This window comes from Plecotus auritus (assembly GCF_963455305.1).
Source record: "Plecotus auritus genome assembly, chromosome: 8".
Lineage (NCBI taxonomy): Eukaryota > Metazoa > Chordata > Mammalia > Chiroptera > Vespertilionidae > Plecotus > Plecotus auritus.
The window spans coordinates 86,223,768-86,241,010 of record NC_137782.1 but is presented as its reverse complement, the minus strand read 5'-3'; the positions used below and the strand labels follow the sequence as shown (position 1 = coordinate 86,241,010).

The window sequence follows — 17,243 nt, the reverse complement described above, 5'->3', positions numbered from 1 at the left end:
AATCATCTGGTGTTTTCTCATTTAAATTCATTTATATGAGAAGACAAGAATTGAGATTGGGGACAGCCCTCTCCCAGTGACTCAGGTGTCTGTGAGAGGTGCCTCTAACATCTCCAAGAATATGAACTTACTTTTTACGCTGCCTGTAGGAACCCCGTCTTTGACATCCAATAAGCTGCACCAGCCTCTTTACCAACACAAACCACCACCTCACTGCCCATGTGCACAACAGTTATTGTCATTCACCATCAGAAATGAAATGAAATGAAATGAAATGAAAGCAGGCAGCGCAGGGGCTGCACCAGGCGGCGAGCGTTTGGGCTCCAGAAGCCCGAGGTCAAGACGCTCACTCTGGACTGCAAACCCCCACGAGGCGGGGAACCGGCACCCCGACCGCTGGAAAGCGCCGGGAAGGCCCACTGAGTGACAGCCAGCAGGCAGGAAGGGGCGGGGTCAGAGTGCGAAGCTTGGGCGCGCGGGCCAGGAAGGGGCGGGGCGCGGCCGCCCTCTGAGCCGGAGTTTTGGCGTTTTTCCGTTTCGGTGCAGGCGGTCAGGCGGCGGTGACAGTTCCAAAATGAGCGAGGCGGCTGGGCTTCGGCAGCGCCGGCCCCCGCGGCCTCCCGTCGTCACGGACGACAGCCAGACCCCGGAGGCCCAGGATGGCAGGTAGGCCCGGCCCCCAAGCATGATGATGGCCGTGACAGCAGCAGGGTAAATGCGGTGCCAACGCGCGGCATGCGCCCGTGTCATGTAATCCCCTCGGCAAAACTCGTTTTACGGGGAGGAAACAGGCTCCGTCCTGGAGGCTTTGGGCCCCCTCTGCGCTCAGTCACTGCAGTGTCTCAGGCTCCGGGTTCGAGGCCGCCACGCACCGCACCTACCCCTTCTGCCCCCGCTTCCAGAGCGGTGGTTTCCTCGCCTTTCCCTCACTCTCCCTTCCTTTGCGCGCTGTCCTTCCCGCTGGCTCACCTGGTCCCCGGGGAGAGCCGCCTGGCCACTGCCCTACGTCTTCCCGGCCCCGCGCTCGCACCGTCCCGAAGGGAGGTCCGAAAAGATGTCAGGTCGCCGCTGGAGATCCAGCTCCTGAGGGCTGTCCTCTGCACCTGGCCCTTCTCGCAGGCGACCAGTCCTCACCGAGGCTTTCCGGAAAGAGTAGAGCTCAGAAGTGACTTTGTTCGGCAATTTTTGTGAGAATTCAGCTTTGCAGATTTCCCCTGATACGGACAGAGAAGCATAGGAAACTGTAGTTGTTGATGCCCGATGAAAGAAATACCAGATTTTTGGCCTTTGCTTCTTCTCTTAACCTTCTAGAATTTAAGTATGCCGCGTTTTGTTAGCTTAACAACTGAAGCATGATCCTCAAACATCTATTTCAATATACAATAAACTTCCATTTTTAATTTTGTGTCCCGAGTCTCATAGCTTTGAATATTTTGGTATTCAGGCGGCTCCATACAGACCAAGCTCAAAGCTGTGGAACTGATTGATTTATAGGTTGAGAGAAATAATGGAAATATTTATTGGTGTGCCAAGGGGTGTGGTACATACTGAATGAGGGACAGGTTGGCTGGGACAGACTGAATTTATTCACTGATGATAATAAGAGGGAGAGCTATAGCAGAGAGGACTGTTTGGGCTCTAAAAAGGCAATTCAATGAGAAGACTTTCTGGTAATATCTGACTTCTGGGCTCAGGGGAAAGGTGGGGAATATAACAGAGTTCTGACCTTAGCGTCACTAACCATCCTGGTTTTCCCCGGACTCATACTTCCAAGGACGCAGGACTTTCAGTGCTAATCTTGGCAGATCAGGACACATTGGTCACCCCATTGACTGTGGACATAGTGAAGCCATCCTCTGCTGATGACCGAGGGGCCTTTTAGAATGGTCATTCAAGGACTGGCAGCACTTTACCAGAGAAACGGTATATATCTGTAATGGTCTCTTTCATAGTGAGTTTTTTGTCAGCCGAGTTTTTGTCAGCCATCTTCCTTTCTACATTTATTATTATAATACTATAGTGTTTTTTAAAAATATATATTTTATTGATTTTTTTACAGAGAGGAAGGAAGAGAGATAGAGAGTTAGAAACATCGATGAGAGAGAAACATCGATCAGCTGCCTCCTGCACACCCCCTACTGGGGCTGTGCCTGCAACCAAGGTACATGCATGCCCTTGACTGGAATCGAACCTGGGACCCTTCAGTCAGCACGCTGACGCTCTATCCACTGAGCCAAACTGGTCAGGGCTAGAGTTGTTTTTTAAAAAATTGTTTTTGTCATGTAATTCTCTTCTGTTTTTCGTTTCTTTTGTGATCATTTTTAATAGTTCATTTAATTGTCTTCTTGATTACGTTGACTATTCATCACAAGACAAAAAAGCTTTGAGTATAATGGGTGAAGTAAAGGGATCTGAAGGAAGTAGAAATGTGACAGCTATAAAATAAACTTTATATGTGCTAAACAGGATAAAGAAAGCCTCGAAGACCTCTAGCAATACCTTGGCTAACTCCTGATTCTTGGCATGAAAGGTGATGTTAGTTCTTTCACTGATGAGGTAGGTCATTGAGGTCTGTGTGAGTGAAGTGGTTTACATAAAGTTACAGAGTATTGGAGTCAAAAGAAATGAAAATGAATGAAGAGGGATAGAATTGGCAGCTGGGCAATGATTGACAAGCATATTCTGTGTTTGAACTATAATGGGGAATGTAGTCATTAAATCCATTTATTCAGAGTGGAACATAGCACTTTAAAGTACCATTGCTAAGCACTTTAAAATACCATTGCGAGCTTATAATTAGTATTATTTGGCATCAATTTCTCCAGGTGCTTTAGAAACTTTATTGTTAGAATGATTGCAATACTGAAAATATTCCTTCCCTTTTGAAACATATTTCTGTCAGGGAAGAGAGAATAGCTGTCTCATGTCCAAAAATAACTGTTTAGGACTGAAGAGTGAATATATTGAAAATTTAATAGCCGTTTTTATTTTTATAGCTTTTTCTTCTTTTTTTTTTTAGAGTATATTTTTATTGGTTTCAGAGAGGAAGGGAAAGGGAGAGAGAGATGGAAACATCAATGATAAGAGAGAATCATTGATTGCTTGCCTCCTGCATGCCCCCCACTGAGAATCAAACCCGCAACCTGGGCATGTGCCCTTGACCGGAATTGAACCTGGGCTCAATTGCTTTTCCTAAATGATTTTAAAACTAATTACATATCTCTACTTGGTCAATTTTCCTTTTTCCTTTTTAAGACTGAAGAGTGAGCATGGCCCGTGGGGCTAAGTGGTTGAGCATCGACCCATGCACCAAGAGGTCACTGGTTTGATTTCCGATCAGGGTGTATGCCTGGGTTGCAGGCTCGATCCCCAATAGGGAGCGTGCAGGAGGCAGCCAATTGATATTTCTCTCTCATTGATGCTTCTATCTCTCTATTCCTCTCCCTTCCTCTCTCTCAAATCAATAAAAACATATTTTTTAAAAAATGACTGAAGAGTGAGAGAAGCAGTGTGGAGAAACAGATAGGGCTGTCATAAAGTCATGAAGCCATGAGGATTTAGGAATCTGGAGTTTTTTCCTTAGCCCTGTGTCCATAAGTGTTTTCAAAGGGCTCTTATAACTTCTTTGTTATTTTCAATGCTAATATGAGGACATCTATAGTCTAGGAACCCTAGTATAAAGGAATGTGAAAAATAAACATATTTGAGGTATAGTCACTCAAACAGATGGACTTCGTTGCTGTTTGACTTTCTCAGTTCCCAGAGACCACTTTGACACCTGGGGTTCTGGTCCTGCATAGATTTGGGGCTCACAGGTTTCCCACAAAAATCACGGGTTGTTTTTATTCTCACAGGGTCCAGTGGGTCAGGACTTTAGTCCTTGACTCGAGGCTCTGATGTCCTGTGTGCACAAGGGCTTAGAGAATGCCTTTCATATTTGGCTGGTGAAAGTACAGGATTGTGTAAATTGTGGTCGAGCCAACAGTAATTGCATTACTGTAATAGTCCTCTGGCACTTAAAGACTGTAGGAAATTTCATGCTCAAGACATTGGGGCAAACAAGTTGATTTCCCAAACTGTACCTGGGAAGGAAATTGTCAGCTCTCCTGAATGTGTCAGCACACACAGGGAAGGGGAGTATGATGGGTTTCGTCAGTAAAAATGGATAGGGATAAGTGGGGTGTCCTTTATTTAAGTTACCATAATGAAGGAGTGCTGAGGCAAGGGGCACACCTGGAGGAAAGGCAGAACTGTAGTTGACTGTGGGTTTGCAGGAACCAGTGAGATGGGTCTGTTAAAAAGTTAATGAACCTGGGGATAAAATAAGTGTGCCTAGAGCATGGGTACAGAAACCACTGCAAGGAACTTTGCACCAGTCAGGGACTCAGATGCCTCCAGGGAGCTGCAGTTCTGGTACCTACCATTTTCTGAGAGCTTTTTGTGTTCCAATCCTTGGTCTTAGCATCAGTCACAATGGTTCTTGTACCAACCGGATGTGGTACTGTCTGCAGCAAGTGTAAGGCTGGGGAGAGCAGAGTGTGTGCTTGTCTGAAGATTGGAAACCCTGTGCGGCCGCCCTGCAACTTTGGGTTTCGTAGGGCCAGATCTGCCGCTTTTTCAAGAGAAGCTGGAAACCATATTTTTCTGTGAAATCTTTTACTTTTTAGTTTTATCAGCTAAAGCCATTTTGTGGAGTGATAATTTTTGGTTAAATTAGAGTTTTGCCTTGAGTTTTGGGAACCACATTTTATGGAAGATGTTGACAAACTCTGAAACAATGAGAAAAGAGAATGTTCTGTAAGCCCCACCATCTGAGGAGCTCCAGTAGGACTGGGGATGCCTTGCTTGGAGACGAGAGAACTGAGGATGGTGTGACTTCAGACATCAGTTCTAGGGAGGGCTGCCTAGGAGGGCAAGGGTTTGTTGCTCCCCAGAGTAGAACTGCGACCAACCAGTGTAAGCAAGGGGAAAGTGTGTTTCTCAGAACGTGTTGCATGAGATGACATGAGCTGCGAAGGTCCCTGAGCCAAATGACTAGGGAAATGCTCTCTGTTCTGCCTTTGGACATTGACCATGCATACTGGCAGATACTTCTCTGGTCTGCAGGGTTCTGTGGGATCTGCCCCTGGCAGTGGCCTGACCTGTTCGAGCAGCTTCCTCTCACTCACTCTGCCTCAAACTCCCTGTTTTGGTTATTGTGGTCAAGGCTTCGGAATGGAGGCTTGAAGTTAATGCCTAAAGCATGTATGCTTTACTCATATGCCAGTGCTTGTTGAGTGCTACTGTGTTTCCTCGGCTTGCATTGCTTTGTCCCAGATACTGTGGAACCTCAGTTCTGAAACTTAATTTGTTCTGGAAGGCAGAACAACAGCTGTTAGGTGAGGTTTCACAGAGTATGTAGCAGGCAAGCTCTAAATGGCTGAAAATTTGCTTGTTTGGGCTATATTTAAAAATGATTGGATATGTAAAAATTGGAGTTTGGCATTGGAGGGCTTTTTGAGCTAATGGGTCTCACAGCCTGCAGTGAAGAAATACACAACTCAGGGGCTGATACACAGAGATGGTCTTTGGATCATTCATATAACATGCTAGCCCCATTTCAAGTGCTCAGTAGCCGCACATGACTAGTGGCTGCTATATTTCTATCACTGCAGAAAGTTACATTGGATAGCATTGTCAAGGAGTTTAAGTGTAAGGTGCTATTTCTAAAATGTGACCACAGAACTTTTTTTATTATTGACAGTATTATAGATGTACCCCATTTTCTACTTCTATGCCTCCCTCCACCCAACTCCTGCCCCACCCAGACCTTCACATTATTGTTTGTGTCCGTGGGCTAAGCATATCCTATCTAATAAAAGAGCAATATGCAAATTGACCACACATCCGCTATACCTACAAGCCACGCCCACCAGCCAATCAGGAGCGAGTATGCAAATTACCCAACCAAGATGGCTGTGGCCACGGAGAGAGCAGGAGGCTTGGGTTTCCCTGGCAATGGAGGAAGCCAAGCTTTCTGCCTGCCCTGGCCTGCCTTGGCCTCCGCTTAAGGCTACAAAGTTTCAATTATAGAAGATAAATAAATCCCAACAAAAATGGCAGCAGCCACAGAGCTGGAGAGAGCAGGAGGCTTGAGTTGCCCCCGCGATGGAGGAAGCCACGTTTCTGCAGCCCTGGCCTGCCTTGGCCTCTGCTCAAGGCTACAAAGTTTCAATTATAGGAGATAAATAAATCCCAACAAAAATAGCTGCAGCCACGGAGTGAGCAGAAGGTTTGGCTCCGCTCAAGGCTACAAAGTTTCAATTATGAAAGATAAATAAATCCCAGATACCAGGGCCTCTGCTTGGGTTGCCAGGTGGCATGGCCAGCCTGCAAACCACCACAGGCCCCTTGCCCAGGCCACCCCATGCCCCAAGGGAACCCCCACCCTGATCTGGGACACCCTTCAGGGCAATGAAAAGGGGACTCCTGGAACTCCTGTTGCCTGTAACATGCTTACATATGAAACTATTAATATATTTCTTTATTGATTTCAGAGAGGAAGGGAGAGGGAGAGATAGAAACATCAATGATGAGAGAGAATCATTGTTCAGCTGCCTCCTGCATGCCCCCTAGTGGGGATCGAGCTCACAACCTGGGCATGTGCCCTTGGCTGGAATCGAACCCAGGACCCCCCAATCCGCAGGCTGATGCTCTATCCACTGAGCCAAACCAGCTAGGGCTAGCCTTTTCCATTTTAATTATGCATTGTTTTGGTGTGGGTCTTGTTTAGTTCATCTTAATTGGGACTCTCTGCTTTCCGAACTTGTGTGACTATTTCCTTCACTAGGTTAGGGAAGTTTTCTCATTATTACTTCAAACATGTTCTGTATTTCTTGCTCACTTTCTTCTCCCTCTGGTACCCCTATGATACAGATTTTGTTACGTTTCATGGTGTTCCAAAGTTCCCTTAAAACTGTCCTCATGCTTTAAAAAAAAGTATTTTTCTGCTCTAATTGAGTGATTTTCTTTGCCTTGTTTTCTAATTATCTGATTTGATCCTCTGCTTCCTCTAACCTACTGTTTATTCTTTCCAGTGTATTCTTTACTTCAAATATGTCATTGTTCATTTCTGACTGGTTGTTTTTAATGGTTTCTCTATCCTTTTTCATGCTGTTAAAACAATCTTAAAACCATTACTTTATACTCTTTTTTCTGATGAATTCCTTGCCTCCATTTCATTTAGCTCTTTTTCAAGGGATTCCTTCTATTCTGTCATTTCAGGCCTGTTTCTTTGTTTCCCCATTTTTGCTTTTTCTTTGGATTTGTTTATATGCATTGTGTAGTTTATGGTCCCTAATCTTGTGGTTTGGTTCTCTGTCCTGGATGTCTTGTGGGATGCAGAGGTGTAATCTCCTTGATCTTCTGAGCTGGGTGCTCTAGAAATGTCCCTTTTGTGGGTTACATGGGCCCTCCTGTTGTAATTAGGTATTAATTGCTGTTTCTCAGCCCTCGGGCTGGTTGACTGTGAGGCTTAACCTTAACACATCATGCCAATTGTTATACAGGTGCTGACAGAACAAAATAACACAAAACAAGACTAACCCAAAAACAACATGAAAAAACAACAAACCAACACCACCAAAAACAATAAAAAAGAATAAGAAAACAGATGACAAACAAACAGAACAAAAATAATACTAAATGACAAGAGACCAAAAGAATTAGAGAAGAAAAACCCCCACAGAAAATAGAATATCAAAGAAAGGAAGACAAGTAGGGGACGTTGGGGGTTAGGGGGAGAGATCATCCAAAGGACTTATATGCATGCATATAAGCCTAATCAATGGACACAGACAACAGGGGGACGGGGGCTTGAATGGGAGGTGGGGGGTAATGGGGGAATAAGGACACATATGTAATACCTTAATCAATAAAGAAATTTAAAAAATATGACACAAAATAAAATGTGTATTTAAAAAGAGAAAAAAAAGAAAGGAAGACAAGAAAAGAAAAAAATAAGAATAAAAAAGTAAAGAAAAATAAATGAACTAGTAATAAATTTAAAAAAGTAACAATAATGAATAAAGTAAAATATAAAATAGGAAAAGAAAAATGGGAAACAAAATAAGAAAGAAAAGGGAAAATAGAATAAGAGAAGGAAAGAGAAATAAGAGATGTGAAAGAAAATAGAGAAGAAAATTAAAATACTATATAATAAAAGAGTAATATGCAAATTGACCATCACTCCAACACACAAGATGGCCGCCCTCATGTGGTCAAAGATGGCTGCCCCCATGTGGACACAAGATAGCTGCCACAAGATGGCCGGCATGGGAGGGCAGTTGTGGGTGATCAGGCCAGCAGGGGAGGGCAGTTGGGAGGGACCAGGCCTGCTAGGGAGGGCAGTTTGGGGTGACCAGGCCTGCAGGGAGGACAGTTAGGGGCAACCAGACCAGCAGGGGAGGGCAGTTAGGGGCAATCAGGCTGGCAAGGGAGGGCAGTTAGGGGTTACCAGGCCAGCAGGGGAGGGCAATTGGGGGCGACCAGGCCTGCAGGCGAGGACAGTTAGGGGTGACCAGGCTGGCAGGGGAGGCCAATTAGGGGTGACCAGGTCAGCAGGGGAGGGCAGTTAGGGGCAATCGGGCCGCTAGGGGAGCAGTTAGGCGTTGATCAGCCTGGCACGGGAGTGGTTAGGGGGTAATCAGGCTGGCAGGCAGAAGCAGTTAGGGGCAATCAGGCAGGCAGGCAGGCGAGTAGTTGGGAGCCATCAGTCCTGGATTGTGAGAGGGATGTCCCAGATTGGAGTGGGTTCAGGCTGGGCTGAGGGCCCCCCAAACCCACGTGCATGAATTTCATGCACCGGGCCTCTAGTATGAAATAAGAAAAGGAAATTAAAAGTAACACACATATACAAACATACACACCACCCACAAAAATGGAGTTCTTCTTTGCAGATTTTAATGCCTACTGTATTTGCCCTTTGGATCTGCTATTTTTGGGAGGTCACTGGATTTTGCTCTAGTGTTGCCTGAAGCTGGGCACTTGTTATGCCAGGCTGGGGCCTCCTAGGAGGTTCTCCGGTGCAAGCAATTGTCAGTTGCTGTCCCTGCCTGGCCTTTGGTAACCTGTCTGAAGCTTAGCAGGTCCAAAGCCCCAAGCCACCCCAAGCCCTCTGGGAGGTGGGGCCTCTGGAGCCCAAGGGCTGGGTCTACGTGGGGTCACGCCCCTTGAAGTTGCTCTCCCTTCTCCCACAGAACTGCCCTCTGTGGAGGCAGTTTAATCTGACTCAGATTGGAAATAGTAACCTTAACCTATATACGGGGTGGTGGGTGCTTCTCCTCCTTTCCAGGACTGAGCTGGCTGAACTCCCTGGGGAGGTTGAATGGACCTGCTTCCCCACAATGCAGCCATAGCTTCACACGTCTGTCCATCTCCAGATAGAGGCCCATCTGAAAGACAGTCTCAATATCTCAATACCTCAGCTCTGGCTCCCTGGCACCCCTTGCTGCCACACCAAGTATAGGGAGTAAAAAAAAATCAGCTCTGCTTGGCACTCCGTTCTCTTGCATGGCCAGCCTGACACTGGGCAGAGCCTCTAGCCAGGCTCCAACTGGGCCAAATATCCAAGACTCTGCACTGTCATACTGAACAGTACAGGCTCAGATTTCCAGCCCAGCACTGCTCCCCTTTGCCTTGATCACAGGATGGGGCAGACTGAAGAACTCTGCGCATGGTAGGAGGAGTGTCACCATGCTTTCTCGGTGGCAAGACCAATCCTCTTTCCTAAGCCACAGAGACCAGTCCCCGCCTGGCTCTCTGCCCAAAGTTCTTCCAGAGAATAGAGGGCCCCCTCAGTGTCACTTTTGGGTGTACCAATCAGACCCCTCTGCTGGCCCCAAGCTCTGCTGCTTGGCTCTAGTAGTCCTCTATTGGAGCGAACTTTTCAGGCTGGTGTTGTAACAAAGAAATCACTCTTTGCCTGGTATGGTGCGATCTGGGTCTCCTAGGTGTACTGAATCCCCACTGATTCTCACTTTCAACACTACGCAGGCTCCCCCTCCCTTTTCTTGTCACTCTGGATTGGGGATACTTGTGTGGGGCTGAGACCCCACACTTCCAGGGGATGGGGCTGCGCTGCTGCAATATCCCTTTTGCTTCCTAGTTGTGTACCTGTGCAAGTTGGCTCACCCTCTCCCCTATCTCCTTCTATCTTTTCTCTGAGATCCCTGCTCTCAGTATTTTAGATCAGCTACACGTCATCTGTTTTTTTTCTGGATGAACACTCTGCAATTTAGCTACAAGTCTGGTTTGGTGTTGGGAGCAAGCAGATGAAGCTTCCAGCTACTCTGCAGCCATCTTCCAGAACTTTTCAAGAGAGGCTAGCTGATGGTTAGCCAGTGGGGTGTTGATAGACTTCTCTCAATGGGGAGGGAGTTAGATAAAGTTGGTGGTGACCAGTTAGTTGCACCATTAAGAGGGTATTACCTAGATCTCTGGCAAGGATGGGCCCTGTGGGACACAGGTCATCGTCCCAGACCTCTGGTTGCCTTTCTAATTATAAGCCCTGTTGCTTTCAGTCCTGGCTTGACTTTTCTTTTCTTTCTTTCTTTCTTTCTTTTTTTTTTTTTGGAAATAGTGAGCCTTTTACCATTGTATGAAGGGGCAACCAAATATTTAAGCAGGGTGTCACAAGCTTTAAATCAGATTACTACTAAATTTAGATTAAAAAGATGTAAACTACAGTGTAGTAAAGGACAGTTAACTACAGGAGTCTAAGACAAATAACAGGATTCTGTTTTATGTAGAATCATTTTAGGCAAGGAAAAGATAAGATAGCCCTATGGTGACGTTGCACAATGCAGCTTCCCGCAAGCGACTGTTCCTCTGCTAGGATGGGGAAGGGTGATTACATCAGCCTCCTTTACGGACAGGGACCCTACCAGAATGCCCATGTGGTCAGCACTCACCTCTGACAGGCGCCTATCTTTACCATTTGTCTCTCTTTAGGGAGTCTGCTTTTTTTTAGAAAAAAGTATTTTTATTGATTTCAGAGAGGAAGGGAAAGGGAGAGAGAGATAGAAAACATCAGCGATGAGAGAGAATCATTGATCGGCTGCCTTCTGCACACCCCCTATTGGAGATCCAGCCTGCAATCTGGCCTTGACCGAGAATCAAACTGTGACTTCCTGGTTCATAGATCGATTCTCAACCATTGGCCAGGCAGGGATTCTGCTTTTAAAAGAACCACACAAAGTATTTGCTGTCATTTTTATAAGTAGTTATTTCCATTGTGTTGAAAGACTTTAGGCCACTTAAAGAAAATCACTTGAACCCTGGCTGGGTGACTCAGTTGGTCGGAGCATTTCCCATACACTAAAAGGTTGTGGATTCGATTCCTGCTCGGGACACATACTCAGATTGCAAGTTTGATCCCTGGTCAAGATGTGTACAGGAGTCAACCGATCAATGTTTTCCTCTCACATTAATATCTCTCTCTCTCTCTCTCACTCTCCCCCTCTCCTTTCTTTCCTCCTTTTCTCTCTCCCTTCTTCTCTATCTCTCAAATAAATAACATACCCTTGGGTGAGGACTAAAAAAAAAAAAAAGGAGAGAAAATCACTTGAGTTACAGATTGTCCCAGCATCTGTAGTGGCAGTTTGCATAGTTGAGTCATTGATTTCCCCCCCCCCCCCCCGGGGAGTTGTGAGGACATTTTGTTTGGTTGGTTTTGGTTGGGATGTTTTTAAAGAGCATCATAAAGATATTTATATATATAAATTATTAATGTGGGGCAGGGGCAAGGGGCATACATTGCAGAGGGGGGTGCACACACAGGGATTGGGTAGAGGCAGGGGTGGCACACAATGCTACGCAAAAACAGCCACATCTAACAGATGAAATAATCACACCAATGGGGCGGGGAGCGGGGGGTGGCCACAGGGGCTAGGCATGGGAGAGGGAGAAAGCAGGGGGACAAAAAGAGGGACCTGGTCCAAGACACTGTGCGCTTCTGCCCCCACCCCCGCCACCTCCCCACCTCTGCACACCACAGGAGCCTCGGTTTCCCATCTGTCCCTTCCTCCCTTTCTCTGCCCAGCTGCTGAGGCCCTGCAACTGAGCAGCACCCCTCCTCGCTCTGGGTGGCAGGCCGGGAGGGAGACTTCCAAGATCCAGATGCACTCTTGGGCATTCTCTTGATTGCAGGTTTACAGTGGCTTGTCACTTTCCTTTTCCAGGTGACTGTAGTAGTCCTCCTGGGCAGGTAGCGGCACACTGTGCAGTGGGTGATGGGCATGCAGCCACTGCTGCTGCTCCAGCGCCAGGAGCTGCAGCTCGGCGGACTGTGTGTGCATGGCCTGCAGCTGGTGAGCTGCTGACATCGGGGCAGAGAGGGAAGCTGGCAGGTCCTGGTAAGGAGCAGCAAAGAGCTGGTGACGAAGAACTTCATTCTCGTGCAGAGGGTGAGGAAGAAGGGGGTTGGGGAGGGTCCCAGCTGGGTAGGGTATCCGGGTAAGGTGAGACCCTGAGGCCAGAGGGTCAATGAGAGGGTGCACTGAGGCAGAGGCTGCATGGATGGCATCCTGCTGGTGAAGGTGCAGGTGAGAGTGGATGTGGGAGTGCTGGTGGTGATGGGGGTCACATTGAGCATCTGCAGCCGGGCCAGTGGGTCACTGCCCAGGGCTGCCACCCTTTCTGCATGCTGCCTCTCAGCTGCCAGACGCTCTGCGTAGGACATGTTAGGCCGCAGGGCTGGCCCCGCAGCCAGCACCAGACATTCTCTCTCCAGGGGCCCCAGACTCGGATGAAAGGGGAAAGGGTGCAGGCCAGGGGGGCCAGGCTGCAAAGCTAGGCCACCATGTGGGGGGAAGGGATCCAGGCCAGGCCCAGGAACCCCATGTAGGGGTTCCAGCTCGCTGGGCTTCACCTCAAAGCCAGGCTTGAGGCGTTCACAGAGGTCTCTTTCTCCGCCTTCCCGCTCCCTCTCCCGGGCTGCTGGGTCACTGCTGTACAGGGCTGGGACATTGTAACCCAGGAGTCCCGGGTCCACTGCCCCCAGGGGCACGTAGAACGGATGGTTGCGATTGCCAGGAGACATGACATGAGGCCGGGCATATTCACTGAGTGTGCGCAGGGCTGGAGTGTCAGGACCCAGGTAGGGGGGCACTGTAGCCACAGCACTGCCCGGCGCAAATGGAGGGCGATGGGGCACTGGGCCGAGAGATGGACACTCCACTGGAGCACGGCCCTCCTGAGCCAACTTCACGCTCCGCTCCAGCTCGCGTTCTTTCTCGTGCTCGCGCTCCTTTTCTTCGCGCCACACCTTCTCCACCAGGTTGGCCGCTTCTTGGCCAGCTTGGAGCCCTCCAGGGACACGAAGTACAAGTCGCTGCGCGCTTGAGTTAAAGCCGCGGTCCAGGTGTTTGTTGAACCCGGCTGACTGGCAAGGCTGGGCACGTCTACCACCTTGGGAGGGGGAGAGGGGCTGTGGGCCGCAGGCACTGGGCTCTCGGGGGTCTCATACTCCTCAGCCGGCTCCTGTTTGATCTGTGTGGAGTTCAGGGGCGGCCCCGAGGCCAGTCCGGCCGGCTGTGGCAGGGAAGACAGGCCCGAGGGTCCTGCTGGCAGCAGCGGCCCCGACCCCACAGTGGGCGGGCCTGGCTTGAAGGTCCCCGGGCCTGCGGGCGGCGAGGTGGGGTCCCCGTTCGGAAGGAGGGTGGTGACCCTGGTTTGTATCCCTTGTATCCAGGTGGGGTGGCTGTCTTGTAGGCCCCTGGGGATGGAGCCCTCTTCCCATACGGCAGGGCCCCAGGTGGGGAGGCCATCTTGTAGCCTGGTGGCGAGGATGCCACTGTGGCAATGACTGTGGAAAGTGTAGCCGAGAAGGTGGTGACCTGAGGCGCCGGTGGGAAGGGGTAGGGCGCCCCTTGGGGGCCCTGGGAAGGAGAGGGGTGTGAACATGGGTAGGACCCTTGAGAGGAGGAAGAGGAACTGGAAGAGGAGGAAGAGGTTGGGGGGCCACTGGGGCCTGCCTGGCTGTAGGTCACCTGGCTGTGAGGTGGGGGCAGGTGTGCTGGCCCTGGTGGGTAGGGCCTCAGAGAACCCAGGGAGGGAGACATGGCATAAGGGTGCGCATGGTGGGAATTACTGCTCTCCAGGGGGTGGGGATATGCTTTTGGTTGAGGGGACCCAGAGTTCCCATGATGCTGCTGCTGCTGTTGCTGCTGTTGCTGGTGGTGATGGTGATGTGTTGGGGCTGGTGGGTGGGCAGTGGATTGGCCTCCAGTAGGAGGAGGGAAGGGGCCTGGATGGGCATTGTTGTTGGCTAAGAGACGGCCATAGGGAGGAGGTAGTGGGGGACCCTGGCTCCACACAGCCTGGGATGGGAGAGAAGGCTGAGTGTACTTGGGTGGCTGATTAGAGACAGAGAGGCTTGTTGGGGGAGGGAAAGAGTGGGGATAACTGGGAAATGCGTGGGAAGCTGGGTATTGGGAGGCAGAGGAGGACGAAGAACTGGAAAAGGAGGCTGCTGCAGAGCTACTACTAGAGGACGAATGAGGATACCTCATTGGCGGGGCTGGGGCAGAAGAGGAAGCAGGGGGTAAAGGGTGGGGTGAAGGAGCAAGAGTGGGGCCCTTTTTTGGGCCAGGAGGAAGTCCCCATACCCTGCCCCATGGCATGGGGAGAGGGCAGATGCTCAGGTAGTGGCTGGGCTTCCAGGCCAGGAGGAGAGGCTGATGCATTGTTAAGGGGTCTCAAAGCAGGTGGGGGAGGCAGGTTTGGTGTCACATGTGGGAAGGTGGCTGGTGGAGGAGCAGAGGGTAGGTTTCCACCACCCACTGGAGCATTTGATGGCTTTGTTGGGGAAGCACCACCAGCCCCAGAGCTCGACATTGAAATGGGGGTGGTGGGTGGGGGGTGCTGCTTACCGCCACTAGGGTCCCCCACTGAAGAGGCAGCCCCTCCCCCCTTGGGACCCATTGGGGGTCCAGACAAAACTCCTCCACCAGCACCTCCAGGGTAGAGCTGTGGATGAGGGGGAGGGGCCCCAGGAGGAGCCTGGAACATTCGAGATGGGGGGGGCTCCATGGGAGCATGATATCCAGTGGGTGTCACAAAGGGTGGGATTCAAAACCAGGCTCTGGCTGTCGAGGGTTGCTGTCTGGCCGTGGAAGGGCGGGAGGAAAGAGTGGAGGTGGGTGGTAGGGGCGGGCTGGGCCCTGGGACAGGCCAGAAGACGAGTCGGAGTCATTCTCCACGCTTCCAGGGCTGTATATGCTGGGGGACGTGCTTCGGTTATCCTGGTCTATATCCCTGGGGTCACTGCTACCATCATCATTGAGGCTCCGCCCATCTAAACTGTCCAGATCCTAGGGGGACTGTGGCCCGGGGAGCTCCTGCTCTGTTTTGGTCTTCTTTGGTGCATTGGTCTCCTCACTTTCACTCTCTGAGATCTCCTCACTCCGGCCCTGCTTGCTGACCTTTGGGATGGAGGGTTCCTCTACTCGTGCCTTCTTGGCTGTCTGCCTAGACTTCTCAGCTTTGCCATCACTGCTGGAAGTGCTGACACCTCCAAGGGAGGTCCGGCCCCTCGATCTCAATTCTTCCCGGGGCCCAGGGGCCTCTTTCTTCCATCCACTCCTCATTGACATTGAGTCTTTATTCCGTCGTGTCTTCATTCTTCAGGCTGTGGAGACCCCATTCTCCTCTGCCTGGGCAGCTGAACACAGAAACTTCTCTGCTTCACCCCAAGTTCCCCACAACTGTGGCCTGGGAAGCAGGAAGCAGGATATCCAAGTTTCCAGTGTAGGCACCTGGAACTTGCAGGATCTGTTTTCAGGGAAGCCTGGCTGTAGCTCCGGACGGATGGCTGGTTCCGAGCAGGATTCGGGGCTCCGCTCTCCCTCCCCCCTCGACCCCCGAGCTAACCCCGACCGGCTCTCGCTCAGTCCCTTCCGAGCCGCCGCCTCCCTCCCCCTCGCCCTCCCCGCCCACCGCCCACTGCCCGCTGCCCGCCTGTCCCCATCTTGCCGCTCGACCCCTCCTGACCTTCCCCAGGCCGGCGGGCCGCCCGAGATAGGTCCTGGCCCCTCGCCCCAGAGAAAATCACTTGAGTTACAGATTGTCCCAGCCTTTGTAGTGGCAGTTTGCATAGTTGAGTCATTGATTTTTAAAAAAATATACATTTTTATTGATTTCAGAGAGGAAGGGAGAGGAGAGAAAGAGAGAGAACCATCAATGATGAGAGAGATACATTGGTCAAGCCCACAACCTGACCAGGAATCGAACCAGGGACCTCTTGGTTCATGGGTTGAGGCTCAACCACCCAGCCACACTGGCCGGGCTGTTTTTTTTTGTTTGTTTTTTTTTTAAACCTCTCTGAAATATAATTAACATACCATAGAAATCTACCCATTTAAATTGTTTAACGATTTTTAGTACAGTCACAGAGTTTTGCAATAAGCATTACAATCTAAGTTTAGAACATTTTCATCACTGTTAACCTTTCAAAAAAATTGAGGTGAAATTTACATAATGTAAAGTTACCTTCAGAGTGTACAGTTCAGTGATGTTTAGTGTTGGACAATCACCAGCTCTCTAGTTTCAAAACTTTTTCATCACCCCATAAGAACACCTTATACCCATTAAGTAATCACTCCCCATTTCCCCTTCCCACCAGAATGTCCATCAGCAGATGGAATATTGTTGAGTCATATAAAAAGAAATGAAGTTCTGATATCTACTGCAACTTGGGTGGACATTGTAGCATTCTGAGTGAAGTAAATCAGTCATGAAAGGTCAAATATTGTATGATCCCATTTGATCCCATAATATGAAATGTTCAGAATAGGCAAATCACCATTAACTTTTGCAGAGAGTGTTTCAGACCTTGACTCTGAGGGCTTTAGGTCTGGGTATTCTCTCCCTGCCTTCCTGTCCTTGTCAGGCAGCGTTGCTAATGGTGATGGCAGGCTTAGAATCAGACCTGGCACTCAGTCGTGTTCTTCCAGTTCTGTCAGTGGTCTGCGGGCAAGCTCCTCGTGCTTCTCTGTCCACTTCTCTTGTTTGTGAAGTGGAGAGATACACAATTCCACCTAGTTACCCATGTAGAGCACATTGCATGACACGTCCTTATTATCATTTATCATTACTTTTGTCACGGTCCTTACTCCTTTCCTGCCGAGGACCTCTCAGGTTGCATTAACCTGCTATTGTATGGGTTCATAGCTGATCTGTGCCAGACATGCATTTTCACGCACTGT

General features: G+C 49.5%; 2 protein-coding genes across 2 annotated transcripts in view; one reads left to right on the top strand and one right to left on the bottom strand.

Moving 5' to 3' along the window:
• Nucleotides 1–353: 353 nt before the first annotated feature.
• The window catches only part of APMAP (adipocyte plasma membrane associated protein), a 43,623-nt gene continuing 26,733 nt past the window's right edge, over nucleotides 354–17,243 (top strand). Inside the window, exon 1 of the mRNA XM_080684485.1 lies at nucleotides 354–666. Coding sequence (XP_080540611.1) covers nucleotides 575–666 — 92 coding nt within the window. The 5' untranslated portion in view covers nucleotides 354–574. The remainder of the gene's footprint in view (nucleotides 667–17,243) is intronic.
• LOC308256277 (atrophin-1-like) lies at nucleotides 12,173–15,777 on the bottom strand. Its single transcript, XM_080684484.1, is given in 9 exon segments — nucleotides 12,173–12,619; nucleotides 12,622–13,320; nucleotides 13,323–13,378; nucleotides 13,380–13,428; nucleotides 13,431–13,670; nucleotides 13,673–14,640; nucleotides 14,642–15,098; nucleotides 15,101–15,350; nucleotides 15,354–15,777. Coding segments are annotated over 9 exon segments (3,456 nt in total). The 5' UTR covers nucleotides 15,660–15,777; the 3' UTR covers nucleotides 12,173–12,188.